General features: G+C 37.9%; 1 protein-coding gene and 1 pseudogene across 1 annotated transcript; both read right to left on the bottom strand.

The window, feature by feature from the left end:
• On the bottom strand, positions 5,057-5,984 carry OR52B22P (olfactory receptor family 52 subfamily B member 22, pseudogene; annotated as a pseudogene).
• Positions 12,472-13,440, bottom strand: OR52B2 (olfactory receptor family 52 subfamily B member 2). The gene has a single exon (NM_001388732.1). The coding sequence runs from the start codon at positions 13,438-13,440 to the stop codon at positions 12,472-12,474; it is 969 nt and encodes a 322-aa protein (NP_001375661.1).
• Positions 13,441-21,626: the final 8,186 nt, after the last annotated feature.

The raw sequence follows: 21,626 nt of genomic DNA on the forward strand, positions 1-21,626 counted from the left end.
GCTCATAGGTTCCAATTTTGTTTGCAACCTGTGTTCTATTTTGGTTAGCAGCAACCCAAAAGACAGAACAGTGTCCTTCATGACTTACTTAACTTCCCTATTTTTTTCTCATTTGTACTTTGGGAATAGTCCCTGTTTACCTACGTAACTATGATATTGATAAAATTAAAAGATAGGAGAGGACGATGTGCTTTTTTTTTTTTTTTGATGTGCCTTGAATGTGCAATCCACATAGAGATATTTAGTTACTTTGCAATAAAATTCAAAACCTGGACAAATGATCCCACATACTCTTTGGGTGGAGACTAGATGATTGTTTTCTGTTTTTGCCTCTCTAGTGAAACTATAAACAAAACAGTATACCTAGCACAGGACTAGCACCCCACAGCTGCCTAACAAAATCTGTGTGTCACAGGTCTATAGTAAATGTAGTCTTTCCCAGTGTATTTTTTTTTTAAATGTTCTGGACCATTCACTGAAGGGAGCCTTCAGGAAGCTTATGGATGAATCCACACTTGGGCATCAGCTGCTTGGAAAACAGATTCTGGATGGATGTGGAGCAATGGTAGGAACCATGAGGTGACCAGCCAGACTGGTCCAATGCAGGGCAGGATATGGAGGCTGAAAACCCACAGCAGAGCCACGAGTAATCAGCCCTTAAACTGGGATGGGTGAACAGGAGAGGCAGCAGTAAGGAGAAAAGCTGCATCCTTTTCCAGCAGGTCAGAGTGATTCTTCCACCAATGAAGTCTTGAGATTAACCCAATATCTTTCATTTGTCCACCTGGCAGGAGCATAAGAATAATAGCAATGCCCTATATAGAGTATCTGGCAGCTAAAAAATTACCATAAAGTCTCATTTAATCTTCATAAAATTATTAGTTAGTTATGCTCCTCGACATTCAAAAACTCCAAGAATCAGACTAATTCAGTGGCTGTATTAATAATACAACTTCAAATTTTCACATATTTGACACAATAAAGCATTATTTGCTATTCATACAGAAAGGAAAAAATGATAATATAGCTAGCAGGTTGAATAGGACTACTAGTGGGTTTCCTCCAAATGTCATTTTCCCCAGCTTTATTCAGATATAATTGACATACAACGTTTTATAAGTTTGAAGTGTACAATGTTTTGATTTGATATACTTATATATTGCAGAATGATTGCCACCATAGAGTTAGCTAACATTTCCATCACATCACATAATTACTATTTCTTTTTAGTGGCAAGAACATTTAAGTTCTACTCTATTAGCAACTTCCAAGTATATAATACAGTATTATTGCCATGTTGTGCATTAGATCCACAGAATTTACTTTTTTTAAAACTAGAAATTTGTACTCTTAGACCAACATCTCTTAACCACCACCATGCATGGTAACCACTATTCTACTGTTTCTATGACTTTGGTTTTTTTAGATTACACATATAAATTATGTCATACAGTATTTGTTTTTCTCTTTCTGACTTGTTTCACTGGTACTTTCCCTTCTGTCTGCCTTTTTTATTTATGAGGGCCCTTATGATTACATTGGCTCCACCCACATAACTCAGAATAATACCTGCTGATTAGCAACCTTAATCCCTCTTTGCCATATATCCTAATATTATTGCTTCCAAACAGTAAGAAATTACTTTTTAAAGCTTCAAGCAAAATTTCTCAGTAAATTAAATTGCCAAAAGATAAAAATCATGTTATGAGCGTACTCTCCAATAAACATCTCAGATGGATAACAACTGAGAGCAAAGGTCAAATTAAAGGTGGTACCTTCCCACTAAGGCATCAGAGTCCCAAAGTAGCCTCCATTTAGTTCAGAGATATACATGGAAGTGATAAAGGGAAAAATAGAAAAATTTGGAGAATTATGTCTTTAAAAGATTTGGAATGTGTTTATTGGCACATAAGTGGAACCAAGTACATAAGAAACATACTAGGTTTTTAACCAACTTATGTTGCCAAAAAAAAAAAAAAAATCAAGAGCTCAGCTAAGAAATCCCTTGACTGTGATCCCTGGGTGGCTCAGTGGTTTAGTGCCTGCCTTTGGCCCAGGGCATGATTCTGGAGTCCCAGATCGAGTTCCACATCAGGCTCCCGGCATGGAGCCTGCTTTTCTCTCGGCCTGTGTCTCTGCCTCTCTCTCTCTCTGGTCTTTCATGAATAAATAAATAAAATCTTAAAAAAAAAAAAAAAAAGAAATCCCTTGACTACTTAAGAGTTAATCTAACTCTTGAGATAAAACATTTCAACACCAGAAAATGGACTGAGAAACCTCTGCTGTCCCCAGAAAGGACATATTCCCCCATCTCCCATTTTAGATATGACCTAAGAAGATAAGAGAAAAGAAAAAAGATTCCAGAGAGATGCTTTCATGAGTCACAGTAAGGAATGGACAAGAGAGTTTCTGCTAGAGAATCTATCAAGAAACTTCTTCCACCCACCACCTCCCCCCAAAAAGAGAAACTTCCCCCAAATCCAGGGCACAGAGAGTATTCCCAGTGTCTGCCCAATGGGGACTTCAAAATTGCTATGAATTAATGACCATTGTATGCCTCATATTCATCATCTTTCCAAATGGAAGAAGTTGTTGTTAAATGTTCCTGTCACTCTATCATATAATTAATTAGGGGGTGAGGAGTCAGCAGATAAATTTCCTTTTAAATCATAGGTCTCAGGGCACATGGATGGTTCAGTGGCTGAGTGTCTGCCTTTGGCTCAGATTGTGATCCTGGAGTCCTGGGGTGGAGTCCCACATCAGCTCCCCATAGGGAGCCTGCTTCTTCTGATTATGTCTCTGCTTCTATCTGTGTGTCTCTCATGAATAAATAAATAAATATTTAAAAATACTAAAAAATAAAATATTTCTTAAAATAAATAAATCAGGTCTCTAGGCCAAGAAAAGCCTGAAACAAATCTGATGGAGAAATTCTTGTGTATCAGCTGAAGATCCTACACTTAGAGCTGGGTGAAGTGCCTGGATAGGACTTTGGGGTTTCTACAGTGGAGATGATTTGAATGTGTTCTAATATGGGAAGAAGAGAGAACACAGAAATATTAAGTGATCAAAAGCATGGGTGGATCATGGATACACACTCAGACAGCATTCACTGCAAACCCATGAGCTTCCCTACATTTCCAACCTTCCCTTGCAGTTGAGTTATGGCCTTGTTAAGACAATGTGCTCATCAAGGAAAACGTGAGCAAAAATAACAAATCACTTCAAGACCAGGGCAGCCTGGGGGGCTCAGCGGTTTAGCGCTGCCTTCAGCCCAGGGCGTGATCCTAGAGACCCATGATTGAGTCCCACGTCGGGCTCCCTGCGTGGAGCCTGCTTCTCTCTCTGCCTGTGTCTCTGCCTCTCTCTGTGTCTCTGTGTCTCTCATGAATAAATAAATAAAAATATTTTTTTAAAAATCACTTCGGGCAGCCTGGGTGGCTCAGCGGTTTAGCGCAGCCTTCGGTCCAGGACGTGATCCTGGAGACCCCGGATTGAGTCCCACATACGGCTCCCTGCGTGGAGCCTGCTTCTCCCTCTGCCTGTGACTCTGCCTCTCTCTCTCTCTCTCTCTCTCTCTCTCTCTCTCTCTCTCTCTCCCTCTCTCTGTCTCTCATGAATAAATAAATAAAATCTTTTTTAAAAAATCACTCCAAGACCAAAAAAGGAAATAATTTCTCTTCCCTGCTTTCACAACTTAGAGAAACGCATGTTGATATGCCGACACTTCACAAGACAGAGGGATCCATAATTTCAGGTTACTTAATGGAGAATAGATTCTGTTGATATACACTATACTTTAAATGAGAGAGAAATGAACTTTATAAATTCACTGAAATAAAGTATAGCTTAAACTATCCTAATACAGACATGTTTATTTTGAGATGCCATAAGACTTATAACTAGAGATGTCAAGAAACAGTTGAATATATGATTTTAAAGAAAAATTCAAGGCTGGAGATACCAATTTGGAGGTCATTCTATTTTAGAAATGGAATTTAAAGCCATACAACTGTCTCTGATTAGGGGAGAGAGTATGGATATAGAAAAAGACACAGAATCACAGGATATTACCTTATTTCCTCTTTTTAACATCTGAGTATTTGTGTGTTGTACCATATTCTCTATTATCACTGTGGACTCATAACTTGTTCTTGGTTCATGCATCCAACTCAGACAACTAACTCTGAGGGCAATGCCTATGTCTATGTCACTCAACCATTTTCTGCATAAGTTAAAAAATTTATTTTTTAAAGCTAGTTTTTTGTCTTTTAAGATTTTATTTATTCATTCATGAGAGACAGAGAGAGAGAGAGAGAGAGAGATTGGCAGAGACATAGGCAGAGGGAGAAGCAGGCTCTGTGCGGGAGCCTGATGTGGGACTAGATCCTGAGTCTCCAGGATCATGCCCTGGGCTGAAGGTGGCACTAAACTGCTAGGCCACCGGGGCTGGCTAAGAAATTTATTTAATATAATAATAGTGATAGTTCCTTGCATATAAAATGTAATCATTTTTCAATGATTTCAATCCTTAGTCTTTTTCAACAGCTTACTTTAAAAAAAAAAAAAGCATTTTTAATGCCTTTTACCTAAATTGATTTATACAGCATTTGTGGTTATGATGGCAATAATGTTGGAGATGATGATGATGGCTATCACACAGTCTTGGATGGTAAGCAGAAGGCAGAACAGCCTCTGAAAATATCGGAAATCTCACATACATCAAATCTAAAGCATCTTGCTTGGGTAACGAACTTCAAGTTAGAATGAGAGCTAATATTGAACACCCCCAGTGCTGAGCAATGTACCAAGTAGTTTCCAGATTTTAATCTTTACAAAACCCTTACAGCATAGGTACAATTGGTTCTCCTTATTGGTTAGGACTAAATTTCCAAAAGGTGGGAATCTAACTATGGTCAAAAATCAGGAAGTAAGGGAGTTAGGATTTGACTCCAAGTATATTTTATTCTAAAGCCTATTTGAAGCCTTTGTGCTTCAAAACACTAAAGTACCAAAACTGGGGTCTTGATTGATAAGTTCTTTTTTTTCTCCTGCTAGTAAGAGAAAACTGTGAAAGAAACATAAACTTTCTCAAGACTTCCCCACAACAGATAACATGAGCCATACTGTCCCTGATTTGCTTGGTTTTTGCTCCATAGATGATGGGATTAAGCATGGGGGAAATTAATGCTTAGAGATTTGCCAGAAGGATGTGGATATGGTGGGGGATATTCTTGCCAAATCAATGGGTCAAGAAAGTAAAAAAGGATGTGATGAAAAAGAGAATGATTTCAATGTGGGAACCACAGGTATTGAGAGCTTTGTGCCAGGAATCCTGGGAAGGAAGTCTAAACACAGCTCGGATAATCAAAGTGTAATATCTACCAAAACTGGTGCCATTGGCACTGAGAAGCCATACAAGATATTGACAGTGATGTCAGCACAGGCCAATCTGGCCACCCAGATATGCTCACATTATAAGTGGGGGATGATATTTATTTGACAGTATGGCAGTCTCTTCAACAGGAATATGATCAGGAACATGTCCCAGTGCTTCATTCCCAGATTGCCAGAGTCATTTTTCCAATTGCCATAGGAGTTAAGATGGTTATGTATCTCAAGGGAGTACAAATGGCCACATAGTGGTCAAATGCCATGGCCATCAGGATACCTGACTCAGCCACAAAGGCAACATGTATGAAAAACACCTGAGTGATGCAGGCATCAAGGGCAATCTCCCCAGCATGAAACCAAAAGATAGCCAGGGCCTTGGGAACAGTGGTGGTGGACAGCAGGATATTAGTGCCAGCCAACATGGATAGGAAGACATACATGGGTTCATGGAGGGTGCATTCACTGAAGACAACAAGGATGAGGGCTTCATTTCCCAATACTGCAGTGATGGACATGTGGCAGAAGGGGATAGAAAGCCTGGCATGGTAGTTTCCCAGTCCCAGGATGCCAAGTAGGATGAACACAGTGGGATGGAAGGTGTGAAGTTAGCACCAAACATACCTACTTTAGGAGTCTCTCTATGAAGACTACAGAAAGGAAGAATCAGTGGGCAGAACCAACAATAACTTTCACTAAAAGTTGAACATTAGATAATTAAATCAATCACTAATGCCTTGACTTAGAGTATATAATGCTATGCTTTTATTTCCTACATTATCATTATAAACACAAATATAAATATAAGTTCCTGCTCACACCTCAGCAATGTCTAGAAGCCATACATAGCTCCTCATTCTCACTTACGTGTTCCATCTCTGGCTTTAAGCATCCTTCACTTGTTCTGGTGCAACAGCATCTTAAATAACTGAGTTCTCTATCTCCCAGTTTCCCATCCTCAACCCCTCCATGTCCATGAGCTAGCTATGTTACAGCCTGGCTGCTATGCACAAAACAAACTGAAATCTTATCAGATTTCCTCTTATAATCTTTATATAATGATTTATTCATCACAAGATAAAGCCCAAACTTCTCAAGCATACAAAGCTTCACAATCCTCCTGATACTCTCTTCTCTAGCTTTTGTTCCATTTAGGCATTCTGATATTAAATTACATGAAAGTTAAATAGATCATGATCTATTCTCCACATAAACTCTGAGTTCTCCACCTTTCATGATTTTTCTCAAGCTTTTCTCTTAAGCTGTAACATACTTTTCTACCTTTGATGTTTGTTAAACCCCTGAGCTCCCAATTCACAGCTTAAATATTTATCATCTGAGAAGTCTTCTCCGGGTTGAAATTCTGGGCTTCCAACTTTCTGATATTGACAAAAAGCAAGTTTTTTACACTTCAGAAATTTAGCCTAACCTGTGAAAATGAACTATTCATATTTACCTTGCAACGATTAAACCAAATACTTTCTTTAAACTGCCTACTATAATGCCTAGAATAAAAATGCTACATAAATGCCAGTTATTAATAGTCAGCAGATCAGTACAACTACATAGAGAGCCCAGAAACTAATATATTTGAAATTTTAAATGTAATAAAATACCATTTCAATTTAGTGAGTAAAGGAAGGCCTGGCCAATTAATGTCATTGGGATATTGAGCAATGATATTTTTGTAAAAGAATAAAGCCAGTTCCCACCTTACTCACTAAACAAAGAGAAATCTTAGATAAATTAAAGATGTATATATATTTTTAAATATGTATATTTTTAAAATAAAACCAAAAAATATTAAAAATTAAGGTGAAGGTCTTAGGGGAAAACAAAAGAAAATTTTTAATTTTGGAAAGATTTAAGTTAAGAACATGGTATTTCATGGACAATAATAATTGAATGATATAACTATGCAAAAATGTAGACAAGAATAAATTCTAGGAGAACAAATAAAAGTTCTAATAGAAAAGTTATAACACATATAATAGACAAAAGACTAATATCCTTATTTACTAAAAGTTAGTATAAATGAATGAGCAAAAAACAAAAAATATGCAAAGAATCAAAATAGGCAATTCACACAAGAAAAGTGGCCATTATACACATGAATAGATACCCAAAATTTAAAGAAACGAAAATCTGTCATTTTGAAGTATCATAATTTTACTGTCAAATTGGAAAACATAAGGAAAAAATTAGCCTCCAGTGCTGGTGACACAGCATGAGAACATATAGATATTTCTACAAGGATATTCATTGTTATACTGTTGCTTAATAAAAGAAATTATGACAACATCTATATCTGTTAATAGAGGAAAAATAAATTATGGCATATACAGTACAATAATATGTTTTGTTTCCATTTTTAACAAAAAAAGTATCAGCCAAGGCATACAATTAAGTGAAAAAGCAAATTGAAAATTAAAATGAATACAATAATTCTTTTCTTCTTTCTTGTATCAGTTATAGCACTTTACAAGTACAGAAAAATCCAATCTTACTTTGACTTGAAAACAGAAGGAAATGTCTTTCTTCTGAAACTGAAAGGTATGTTTCTATCAAGTTTATAAACAAATTTAAGCAAGGGCCATATTTTTTTCTGACTCAGATCTGCCTCCAGGTGTTGAGTCTCCTAAGGCCAAGACTAAGGTGAGATGAATGAGAACTTACCTCCGTACAAAATGTTAAGTGTGCAAAAACTCAGTAAATAGGATAAGTAATATTTTAATACAATTTTCAAATCAAAATTATTGCAAAATATCCATGATGAGGAAGATAACAAAATTTTAAATAAATAAATTCTAGGAGAACAAATAAAAGTTCTAATAGAAAAGTTATAACACATATAATAGACATGATTAACCATGCTGTACTTAGCCATATCAGAGCCCAAAGTAAAAGGGAAAATGGGAACACTTCTATATATATGTTTTTATGTGCTTTTATTTTTTTTTAAGATTTATTTATTTATTTTTATTTATGATAGACACAGAGAGAGAGAGAAAGAGGCAGAGACACAGGAGGAGGGAAAAGCAGGCTCTATGCTGGGAGCTCGACATGGGACTCGATCCCGGGACTCCAGGATTGCGCCCCGGGCCAAAGGCAGGTGCCAAACCACTGAGCCACCCAGGGATCCCATTTTATGTGCTTTTAATGGTTAATTTTTTCCCTAATTTTATTTTCAGACCATTATTTATGAGTTTCTCCCATTAAAGCCACTAAAATTATAATAAATTCTAATTTGTATATAAATAGTATATTTAAACTTAATGTCGTGAGTTTTAGTATACTTACTTTTTAATTGTGTTCAATTTTTTTCAACAGTGTGGACAGTGTTCCATTTTTATAATTTTTTAAAGATTTATTTCTTTCTTTGACAGTGTGTGTGCGTGTGTGTGTGCGCCCATGTGAGTCAGGGGAAGGGCAGAAGAAGAGAATCCTCAAGCAGACTCCCCACTGTGGAGCTTAACATGTGTGGAGCTTAACATGGAGCTTGATCTCAAGACCTATGAGATGATCTGGGCCAAAACCAAGTGCCAGACACTTAACCAACTGAACCATCCAAGAGCCCCCAGTATTCAATATTTTTTTAAACCACTGTTAATTCTGGAAAAATATTTGTTATACCCCCCAATCCTGCATAGTAAAAAACATATGTAGCAGTTCAAGATGTCAAGATGTATGTACTTACACTACATTATCCAGAGGAATCAAGATCTGATCTGAATCAATAGTTTATTAAGTTTATGCCAGAAAAACCTACAATTCCTAGGAATGAAATATTTATCCCCTTCCTAGAAACTTGCCCCAGTTCAAGAGAAAGTTCTTCCTCGACATATGAAAGAAGCTGACAGATAGACTCTGGAGTGAAATAGGACAGTATTTGAACCTCATCCATAGGAATCTCTGCAAGGAGAGAGCTTCTATTCCACTCTTTAGGGAGCATCTGCTTTAATCAGACAGAAGCAGACCCCAGCAGGACCAATCTCCAGAGATCACTCATCAGGAACCAGAGTGGGCAATCTAACTATGCCCTACCTATAGCAGTCAATACATACTGCATCTGTTAAAGACCCCATGTCTCTGGCGAAAATATGGGCAGAGTGGATTTGAGTTGCTGCTAGTCAATACATAGAACGTTGAAACCTTGCCTACACCAGGTAGACCTCAATGTACATACAAACCTGTGAAGATGTAGAAATAAATCAAAAGGAACTAAGTGGGGTGTGTGTGTGTGTGTGTGCATGCATGTGTGTTCAAATGATTTTCAGTCATAAAATTAGATAATATTTAACAGTGAAGGGTCCAGAAGTCAACCACTTTATAACATTTAATATTAATCAATCCATAAATATACATAATTAATCCTGTGCTAGATGTTGGAACTATGACGATGGGTAAGACTTATTCTTTGCCCTCACAGAACACAAGCTCTGATGGTTTCATAGAGTAATTAATATTCAGTTGAAACATAAATGTTATTACTATGAGAGCCAAAGGACAAAGTAATCACCTCTGACTTGGGGGGATTGACAAAGACTTCTAAAGGGAACTGACATCAATACTCTACCATTTCTCAGCTGAGTGGCCTTCGTTATTCATCCTCTCTGACACTTGGGTGCCCCTGTGTATATAACTGATAGCAAAGATACTATCTCATAAGGCTATGTAAGTATTAAATAAGTTAATACATCAAAGCATTTAACATGGCTCCCAGCATTGATTAATCCCTTAATAAATATTAGCTATTGTCTTAATTATAATTATTAATATTATTATACACTAATGCATTACTATATAGTGGTATGTTTTGAGATAGAAGTGGAAAGGTAATTTAGGACTACTTACTTTAAGTTAATGCTTGGCTTAGGAATTACCTTGTAGTCCTATGATTTCTAAACTGTGGTTAATGGAACACTACGTTATTTTAGAGGTGTAAATTGATGGGCTATCAGAAAAATGAAAAACAACAAAGATATGGACACAAATATCTATGTTCACATTACTATGGGATATGATGCAAACTCTAGCTTTCCCTTGGACAGCCATGTGAATAACCCATGGAGTGTCAGTACATTTCACTTATTTGACCATGGAACTTTTTTATAAAGCATCTATTATGATATCTGCTATTTCTGCAGAATATTCTATGGAAAACATTTCTGTAAATAATGAAGATTGCTTGAAAGTATTTGACAGAAGCTCTGCCTTTTCAAATGTTTAACTTCAAGTCAATTTATAGTTTACCTATATAATATACCTATATAATTTATAGGTTACAGTGTAAATGACTGAAAACATGAAATCATTAAGAAGCTAATGTTTTATCTGAGGTGAAAGATGATAACAGACATAAGTAATTGGTACAAACAATGTGAAAAAGAAAACTAACAATACTAAAACCTTAGCATTAATGAAATATTTCTCAGATACTTACTATGAGCCAAGGATTAAGTACTAGCTATGTGGTTTATTTCATTTCAACCCTATGAGGTATTATTGCTATCCCCATGACAGATGGAAGAAATGAGAACTAAAAATATTAAATATGTTTCACACATTCACACAGCTAGAAAATAATAGGGACATGACTTTAATCCTGACAAGACTCCAAATATTATCCACATAACTATTTAGTGGTATAATAATCAATATTGGTAACAATCATTAACTTCTTGAGGAACAGGACAAAGAAGAAGAGGTTGAGTAACTCCCCAGGGTTTCCAGCTCAGCGACGTTGATGCAATCAGCATAATCTAGTTCCTAAGAAAAGGAATTGAACAGGAAGAAAAGCTAGCCTCAATGGGAGCTCCATTTCCTGGAGGAGATATCCAGTTGATAGATATATTTATCAAAAAAGAGTTCTAGGATGAAGAGAGGGATGTTGAATTCATTTGTGTAGTTGAAGAAATGAGTATATAGGCTCTCTTCTGAAAAAGCATGAAAGAATGACAGGCAAGACTAAACTCCAAGAGATTATTACTTTAATGTTGCTAAACTGGCCAGGAATAATGTGCTATAATTCCTAATACTGAGAAGGGTCAGAGACCAGTTTAGAAAAGAAAATCAAAAGTGCCCTGTTTCCTCTTACCCTAGTCTATTCCCTGGTCTCTGTGTTACAACAAAGGTGTAAGTAAGATGCTCCACAACCCGCAGCTTATTTGCCTCCCTGACACCAACTGCCTTTGTGAGGAACTGATTTACTCACCACTGGTTTGTGGACTAATTCAGCTGATCATTTGAGTGCATAATAGAAATGCATGTTCTAACATCAGGAGGTAATTGTGCTCTCATTCATTTTTCAAAATTTATCATGTGCCAGGCATTTTATAATGCACTGAAGTACAAATATGAAGGATACTCACTCTTCTGATTTCAAGGAGTTAATAGTCAACTAGGGGTACAAATAAACAACTCGTTATAATTCACTATATACATTTTGGGATTTGTATAAGGTGCAATCAGTATACAAAGATACTAACCTTGGATTGCTTGGAAAAATCACAAAAAGAGTTTTCAGGGAAGCTAGTTCTTTAATTTAAAATTTGAAGAATGAACAGTTTTTCAGAGGGCTGAAGGGCATGCATGACTGTTTTTCAAAAACACTTGCTATTGTAAAAGTGAGGAGAGAGCTACTTGAGTCTGTATAAAAAATCAATGTACATTTAAAGATTTTTTTAAAATAACTGGAACCCCTTCAAATGTTAAATATAAAATTATTCTCATCCTTGTATTTATAACCTGCTTTCTGGTGTGTTTAGTTCTCTGTGTTTCTGGAGTATGTCTGGTCTACTGAAGGTATCAATATTCACATCAGAGGCATGTATACTTAGTTATTATTTCTGGGTTATAGAGGAGGGATATGAGAAAAGAAGATACAGAAAACAAACAAACAGGAGAAGGAGGCAAAGATGTAGAGTCAGAAGGGGAAAAAAAGAAAAGTTGGAGGAGGATGACAACAAAGAAGGAAAAGAAAAAGGAAGAGAACTAAAAAGCCCTCTCTGTCCAAAAAATTTCTATATTCCATGCCTTGTTTCCTTGATAAAGCTTGGAGTGCAGATTCGTGGAGAGCCATTAGCCCAGAGGGGAAGCACAGCACCAAGTCTTGATGTCAAGAAACCGGTGGGCTACACCCTCCCGGATCTGCTTAGTCTTCACACCATAGACGATGGGGTTGAGCATGGGTGGTACCACCACATAAAGATTGGCCAGCAGGATATGGACATGTCGAGGAATGTTACGTCCAAAGCGGTGGGTCAATAGTGTAAAGAAGGATGGAACATAAAACATGAGGATGACACAGAGGTGGGAGCCACAAGTGCTGAGGGCCTTGTGCCGGGCATCCTGGGAGGGCAAACGAAACACTGCTCGGAGGATCAGTGAGTAAGACACAGCAATGAGGATCACATCCAAGATGACCATGACAATGGGCACTGAGAAGCCATACCAGATGTTAATGGTGATGTCAGCACAGGCCAACCGGGCCACTCCAATATGCTCACAATAGGAATGGGGGACGATGTTGGTCCGGCAGAAGGGCAGCCGCTTCAATAAGAAGATCACTGGGAAGATGATGCAAAAGCTTCGGGTGACAATGGCCAGAGCAATCCTTCCCACAACTCGCCATGTTAGCACTGTTGTATAATGCAAGGGAGCACAGATGGCCACAAAGCGGTCAAAGGCCATAGCTAATAGGATGGCTGACTCCCCTACAAACATCACATGGACAAAGAAAACTTGGGTGACACAAGCATCAAAAGCAATATTATGGGCATGGAGCCAAAAGATGGCTAGAGCTTTGGGTACAGTAGTGGTAGACAGCAGGATGTCCGTGATGGCCAGCATAGAGAGGAAGAAGTACATGGGCTCATGAAGATTACGATCTGTGATGATGACCACTATCAGGATGGTGTTCCCCAGGACAGCAGTGATATACATGAGGCAGAGGGGTACTGATAGCCAAATGTGGTAAGCCTCCCACCCAGGGATGCCCAGTAAGACAAAAACTGCAGGGTGGAAGATGGTAAAGTTGGTGTGAGTCATGATGCACTTTAGGGTTCTTTATAATGACTCAGAAGCTGAAGAGTCTGCTGAAAGTGACAGAAACAGAAAAGACCTCTGAGTGTATGCAGAGATCATAAAAGATACGATCTCTAAACTGTGGGACTCTCCAGGCAAGTTCTCCTGAGAATGCTCAGTTGGGCGTAGGAATGACTTCTGACCCATGGTGCCTCATTACCATGTAGAGCTTCTGTGCCAATCATTCTTCAAGAACTAACAGAGGCTTCACCCTGCCTCTAGCTACTCTACTTCCAAAGTTTGGCCCCATTAGACTTTTCTGATCTCATTCCACCATTTCCACCCAAATGACATATGCTCCCTTGATTGTTTTATACTTTTCCCTCCCCCAAGATCTTGCTCCTTCTCTATTTACTTGGATTTCCCCTTCTCTTCCACTTCTACTTACTCAAATTTTAACCTTAAAATACCTTCTTATATTCATTTGGGGATTATAAAAAATAGTGAAAGGGAATAAAGGGGAAAGAGAGAAAATGAGTGGGAAATATCAGTGAGGGTGACAGAACATGAGAGACTCCTAACTCTGGGAAACGAACAAGGGGTGGTGGAAGGGGAGGTGGGCAGGGGGTTGGAGTGACTGCGTGACGGACACGAGGGGGCACTTGACGGGATGAGCACTGGGTGTAATGCTATATGTTGGCAAATCGAACTCCAATAAAAATATATGCAAAAAATAATAAAATTATAAGATATTTAAAGTAAAAGAAAAAAAAACCTCCTTAAAATATACCACTTTGCAGTGGCCTATGTTTATAACAATGTACCTCAACAGTGAGACAGCACAGGCAGGGTGGAAAGAAGGGCAGCAATGCCTGAATGACTGTTATTGAGCTTCCAGAAAGGAGGTTGCTGTGTATGAATAAGGACTTTCATTTCATTCAATGGCTTCTGAGGGCCCCATCTCAGCCTTGCTAAGGGTTCTCAGCAGGAGGGTTGTTGGCTCATTTAGGAAGAGGGATGAGAAAAGAGGAAAGTCACAGGCACCAAGAAGCACAGCCAAAGTCTCATAGAAAGTACTTCCCAGAACCCTCAGAGAATATCTACATGAGCAAGAAATAAAGATCCATAATGGTGGAAAAGGGGCAGGGAGCCATACTGAATGGGAAGGAGCAGGTATAGTAGGTGAGGACACCAAGTTCTGGAGCCAGACTTCCTGGGCTAATATTCCAGTTCTTTCCTGACTAACTGTATGATCTTGGGCAGTTACTTTACTCCCTGTTTTTTCATTTGTAACATGTGAGTGACAATGAACTGCATGTGGTAATCAGTAAGATTAAATGAGTTAGTTCAGATAAAGTGTTCCAAAGGTTATTATTCTTGTTATTATTATCTATAAATCTCTTTGGCTATCATCCCATTATTTTTTCAAAAGGCAAAACACTTCAATGAATATTCAACAACATTAAAATCTTATTATTCACCTAAATATGACCAAAGGAAATTCCTTTCCAAGGATAAAGAAGAGTCAAAGGAGAAAAGTGTCCAAGGAGAGAAAAACAGCCTCAGAACAGATCTCTCAGAAAGACCCAGTGTCTCAGAACCAAGACCCGAGGGCTGGGTGGTACACCAAGCAGGTCCACCACTGACAGAGTTTGGTTGGGTCATAACTAGCTGGCAGGTTTCCCTTAAGTGCTTTGAAAAACACCCATATATCTAAGCAGAAACAGAGACTGTCTCCATCACTTATAGAATGCTGGGGGCAGGGCAGAGTGATGGGAGTTGGAGTTTCAGCTCTAGAACCAAGGAGACCCAGAAGTGAGCATCAGTGAGCATTCAGTCCAGGCTAAGGAGAAATGAAGCCATTTCTTCCCTGTAACCCCTGAGCAGATTTTGCTGTCTCCTTTCCTCCTGGTATCTTCCTTTCTTCCTGCGAGTCCCAACCAATTCTATTTTTTAGTTATGCCCCTTCTCTCTTTAGGGGGCTATGTAAAAGCCTTTTATATCTTCATGCAGTCTTAATTTTGGAAGACTCTCCTGACACAAGAACATTAAAATGCACTCACAAACTTCATTAGGGATAATTGTTAGACAACTATATAGAAGTTGAGTCCATTACTTTTCTGCCTAGTTGTATTATGTAGATATTTATTTAAACAAATAGTAATTTATTTTGCCATTTTCTTTGTACATATGCTTCAGATCTCAAATGTTTTTCACCATTCTTGGGTTTTTTAAAAGGTACAGGCTCTACACACTGAAGTCATGTCCCTAATGGATAAAACAGCCTGCCCCTGGCTCCACATTACAAGGGTGGCCTCTGTTTGCACCACAATATATTGGAAAGATTAGTTATGAGATCTGTCACAAGAAATTCCTTTCAATACATAAGGTACAAAAACTTGTGAATGTTTATCTTTTCAATAAATTGGAATAAAAGCAAATTTATCTCTCTAATAACCTCACTCCTGCTCACCTCCACTTAAACCCAGAATGTAAAATGTTTTCATAATCTAAAGCCAGTGTTAGCTATACTGCAGAGGTACTGATATACCCTTAATTCACTGACATAGTAACTTGTGTTTTTTAATAAACATCTCAAGGAAAATTTCCACCTACCCATTGTTTCACTTCAAATGAGCATTTTAAAGATTTTGTAAAAAAAAAAAAAAAAAAATCTGTGTAAACATATAGTGGTGTAACATGTGTAAATATCATCCACCATATTCTTATGTTGTGATGGCGAAAATATGGAGAACACTGCTCCAAGGCACAATCTCTTGTTTCAATCTCTATACCTATTCTACAAAGTACAGGATGGGAAACAGAATAAGAAGGACTTTCCTGGCTTATACACACCTGACACCCAAATTACCAAGAAAAGTTTCCTCAAGAGTCCTCCTCACTTTGGGACTGGGAGTTCACAGGACTAAGCACAGAGTCTGGCACATCATAAGTACTTAAGAAATATCTGAACAAATGAACCCTGGAACTGGTGAATTAATCTTTAAACACTAACTTTGTCTGTTTCACCAGAAGTATTGACCAAAATCTGAGGCATTTTCATGAATAGCTTCCATTGATAAATTCTGTCTTGATATGGCCTGATGCTGACTGCTCTGTGAAGTACCATCAAACATTTACCATGGGTGTCCGGCTGGCTCAGTGGGTAGAACATATGACCTGACCTCAGGGTTGTGAGTTCAAGCCCAAATTGGGTGTGAAGCCACTTTAATTTTTTTATTATTATTTTTTTAATCAAGAAAAGTCTCTTCCTTCACATTCCCCAGTGCTTTTCCTCCCCCATTCTGCATTACCCTTCCTAACTAGTGCAACCTCCTGGTCCAACTGACATCTCCCCCTGTGCCCACCTTCCTCACCCTGTACTCTGCCATGCTGCATTCCCTCTCTCATCCTTTGTCTCATTCCCACATCTCTACTTCCTCTCTCTCAGCTCTAGTCTCTGGCCTTCACAGATACTCCTAAATACACACATGCTCACACTCACAGTTCTGTCCACCCCTCCCCTGCCACCTTCAATGCTCTTAAACTCACCACCAAATCATAGTATCAGCTGAAGGACTGAGAAGGTGGTAGAGCAAAGCTCAAAGCATTGCTTGTTCTGAAAGAAGAGGAATGAGAAGAAAAGAGAAAGCTGGAGATTGATCATGTTGGCACGAGGGGATATCACTATTCCTGCTCTGTTCAGGGTGCTTATATTTAGACTAAGAAGACACATGCTTTCTTCTTCTGGAGGCAGGTGTCAGAGTCACCCCTGGGATCATTAAGCATGGAGCCAATGAACCAAAGGAGAAAAGAAAACTCTTCCCCTAATGCCAACAGGGAACACTAACTCTAGGGAAAATTAGTAACTCCAGACAAAATGCACAGAAAATATATGAAGACATAGCATAAGAGCAGTGACAAAAATCCCAGTGATAAAATAATAACATAATGACAGTTAACATCTAATGAGTCCTTATTACATCCTTGTCCTTATTACATCCTTGTCACTGTGTTAGAGCTAAACATAAATTATCTCATTTAATTCTCACAGCAATCCAATGAGATAAGGACTATTATTATATTCATTTGGCAGATAAAAAGATAAAGGTTTAGAGAGATCAAGTAGCTGATAAGAAAAAAAGACAAACATCCTCAGATGAGCATGTCAAAGTGTTCAGACCCAGTCTAGAAACTCTGATTAAAAGAACTAAGAGGAATAATCTGGAAGCAACCTTGGAAGATCAATCACTTATGGTAAGTTTAAGAAAAAAGAAACAGTAAATTAAAGATTGATTAAAATATTTATCCAATAAAAGCAAAATTTATTTTGTGTGAGCACTTAATTACAGTACTCTAAAATTTTTGGGAAGAGAGTACTTCTTCCCAACTCATCATGTAACTTTTGGAGCAAAAAGTTGCTAGGAACCCAAAAAGGAGAAAAGAAAATGACATCAACTGAACAATCCCATTTTCATGTATTTACCCAAGAGAAATAAATCATAAACCCACAAAAGCCTTGTACACAAGTGTTCACAGCAGCTTTATTCTTCTTTTTTTAAGATTTTATTTATTTATTCATGAGAGACACAGAGAGAGAGGTAGAGACACAGGCAGAGAGAGAGGCAGGCTCCATGCAGGGAGTCCTATACGGGATTCGATCCCAGGACTCCAGGATCACACCCTGGGCAACGCTGAGCCACCCAGGGATCCCCAGCAGCTTTATTCATAGTAGCCAAAAATAGAAACAACTCAAATGCCTATCAACAGAAGGATGGATAAAAAAAAATTGTGATATATTTATACAATGGATCCTGTTCAGTAATTAAAATGAAAAAACTACTAAAACATGCATCAACACAATTTAAACTCAAGATCATTATGTTGAGTGAAAGAAGTTAGATACAAAGGCTACATACTGGGATCCCCGGGTGGCGCAGCGGTTTGGCGCCTGCCTTTGGCCCGGGGCGCGATCCTGGAGACTGGGGATCGAATCCCCACGTCGGGCTCCCGGTGCATGGAGCCTGCTTCTCCCTCTGCCTGTGTCTCTGCCTCTCTCTCTCTCTGTGACTATCATAAATAAACAAAAATTAAAAAAAAAAAAAGGCTACATACTGTATGATTCCATTTGTAGGAACTTCAACAACAGACAATTAATCTGTGGTGACATAAATCAGAGTGCTTGCCTCCAGGATGGAAGGAAGCAGGGGGAGTTTCTTCGGTAAAAATATTCTACATATGGAGATGTGTGAGTTTCATGTGTGTCTGAATTTGTCAAAAGAAGGATTTAAAAAAAAAAGAAGGATTTTTTTGAGCATCAGAAACAAAGATCCCATTTAGAATTGCACCAAAAACCATTAGAAACCTAGGAATAAACCTAACCAAAGAGGTAAAGGATATGTACTCTAGAAACTACAGAGTCTGGCACATCACAGGTACTTAGGAAATATCTGAACAAATGAACCCCTGGAACTCATGAATTAATCTTTCACCATTAACTTTGCCTGTTTCACCAAAAGTATGATCAAAATCTGAGGCATTTTCATGAGTAGCTTCCATTGATAAACTCTGTCTTGATACAGCCTGATTCTGACTGCTCTATGAACTGTCATCAAACATTTACCACAAGTAACTTATAAAAGTTACTGGCTAACTTATAGAAGAAATTGAGAAGGACACAAATAAATGAAAAAACATTCCATGCTCATGGATTGGAAGAACAAATATTGTTAAAACATCTATGCTACCCAGAGCAGTCTACACATTCAATGCAATCCTTATCAAAATACCATTGACATTTTTCACAGAGCTGGAACAAATAATCCTAAAATTTGTATGGAACCAGAAAAGACCCCAACTAGCCAGAAGAATGTTGATAAAGAAAACCAAAGCTGGAGACATCACAATGCCAGACTTCAAGCTATATTACAAAGCTGTGAGCATCAAGGCAGTGTGGTACTGGCACAAAAACAGACACGTAGATCAACAAAACAAACTAGAGAACCCAGAAATGGACCCTCAACTCTGTGGTCAACTAATCCTCAACAAGCAGGAAAGAATAACCAATGGAAAAAAGAAGTCTCTTCAATAAATGATGCTGACAAAATTGGACAGCCACGTGCAGAAAAATGAAATGGGACCATTCTCTTACACCATACACAAAGATAAGCTCAAAGTGGATGAAAGACTTAAATGTGAGACAGAGTCCATCAAAATCCTTGAGGAGAACACAGGCAGCAACCTCTTTGACCTCAGCCACAGCAACTTCTTGCAAGACATGACTCCAAAAGCAAAGGAAGTGAAAGCAAAAATGAACTTTAAAAAAGCTTAAAAGCTTCTGCACAACAAAGGAAACAATCAACAAAACTTAAAGTCAACTTATGGAATGGGAGAAGATATTTCCAAAAGACATATCAGATAAAGGGCTAGTATCCAAGATCTACAAAAAACTTATCAAGCCCAACACCCAAAAAAACAAATAATCCAGTCAAGAAATGGGCAGAAGACATGAACAGACATTTCTCCAAAGAAGACATACAAATGGCCAATAGACACATGAAAAAATGCTCAACATCACTTGTTATCAGGGAAATACAAATCAAAACCACAATAAGATATCACTTTACACCAGTTAGAATGGCTAAAATTAACAAGACAAGAAACAACAAATGTTGGTGAAGATGTGGAGGAAGGGGAATCTTCTCACACTCTTGGTAGGAATGCAAGCTGATACATTCCATACTCTGGAAAACAGCATGGAGGTTCCTCAAGAGGTTAAAAATAGAGGTATGCTATGACCCAGCAATTGCCCTACTGGGTATTTACCCCAAAGATATAGATGTATTGAAATGAAGGAACACCTGCACTTCAATGTTCATAGGAGCAATGTCCTCAATAGCCAAACTGTGGAAGGAGCTGAGATGTCCTTCAACAGATGAATGCATAAAGAAGATGTGAGATATACAGAGATAGATAGAGATAGAGATGATAGATAGATAGATAGATAGATAGATAGATAGATAGATATAGATATAGATAATGGAATATTACTCAGCCATCAGAAAGGACGAATACTTACCATTTACATCGATGTAGATGGAACTCAAGGGTATTAGACTGAATGAAATAAGTCAATTGAAGGAAGACAATTATCATATATGATTTCACTCATATGTGGGATATAAGAAACAGTGCAGAGGTCATAGGGTAAGGGAGGCAAAACTGAATGAGAAGTCATCAGAGAGGAAGAAAAACCATGAGAAACTCTTAACTATAGGAAAAAAACAGGATTACTGGAGGGGAGGTGGGGGGGGAACTGGGTAATGGGCATTAAGGAGGGCATGTGATGTGATGAGCACTGGGTGTTATATGCAACTGATAAATCATTGTACACTACATCTGAAACTAAATATGTACTTTATGTTGGCTAATTGAATTTAAATTTAAAAAAATTTTAATTAGAGGATCCCTGGGTGGCTCAGTGGTTTGGCGCCTGCCTTTGGCCCAGGGCACGATCCTGGGGTCCCGGGATCAAGTCCCGTGTCAGGCTCCTGGCATGGAGCCTGCTTCTCCCTCTGCCTATGTCTCTGCCTGTCTCTCTCTCTCTCTCTCTCTCTCTCTCTCTATCATAAATAAATAAATAAAACCTTTAAAAAAATAATAAATAAATAATTTTAATTGAAGAAAAGAAACAAAGAGCAATGACAGGAACAGAAATATGGGTAAACTTTTCTTCTCATGAGTTTTTCATTTTGCATGCAGTGTTTAAAACAAATATTATAATACCATCTGATATGCAAGATAATGATATTTAAAAGTGGCAAGAGCAAAGGGACATCTAAATGGAACTATGGTTTTCACACTTCACTAAAAGTGGTAAGAAGTTGATACAATACCACTGGACTATGAGTCACATATATAAACATTGTAATAAAACCACCACAAAGAAAACTATACAAAACCATACACTCAAAATCCTATAAATAAATCAAGAAAGAATCCTAAAAATGTTAAAGTAACCCACAGAAAGGTGAGGAAAGAGACACAAAAGAAACAAACAGAAAACAAATAATTAGATGGCAGACTTAAGCCATAGCATATTAACAATTATCTTAACTGTAAATTATCTCAATGTACCAATTGAAAAACAGAGACTGAATTTAAACACACACACACACACAACTCAACTACATACTATTTACAAAAAATTC

The sequence above is a fragment of the Canis lupus genome, chromosome 21 (assembly GCF_011100685.1).
Source record: "Canis lupus familiaris isolate Mischka breed German Shepherd chromosome 21, alternate assembly UU_Cfam_GSD_1.0, whole genome shotgun sequence".
Lineage (NCBI taxonomy): Eukaryota > Metazoa > Chordata > Mammalia > Carnivora > Canidae > Canis > Canis lupus.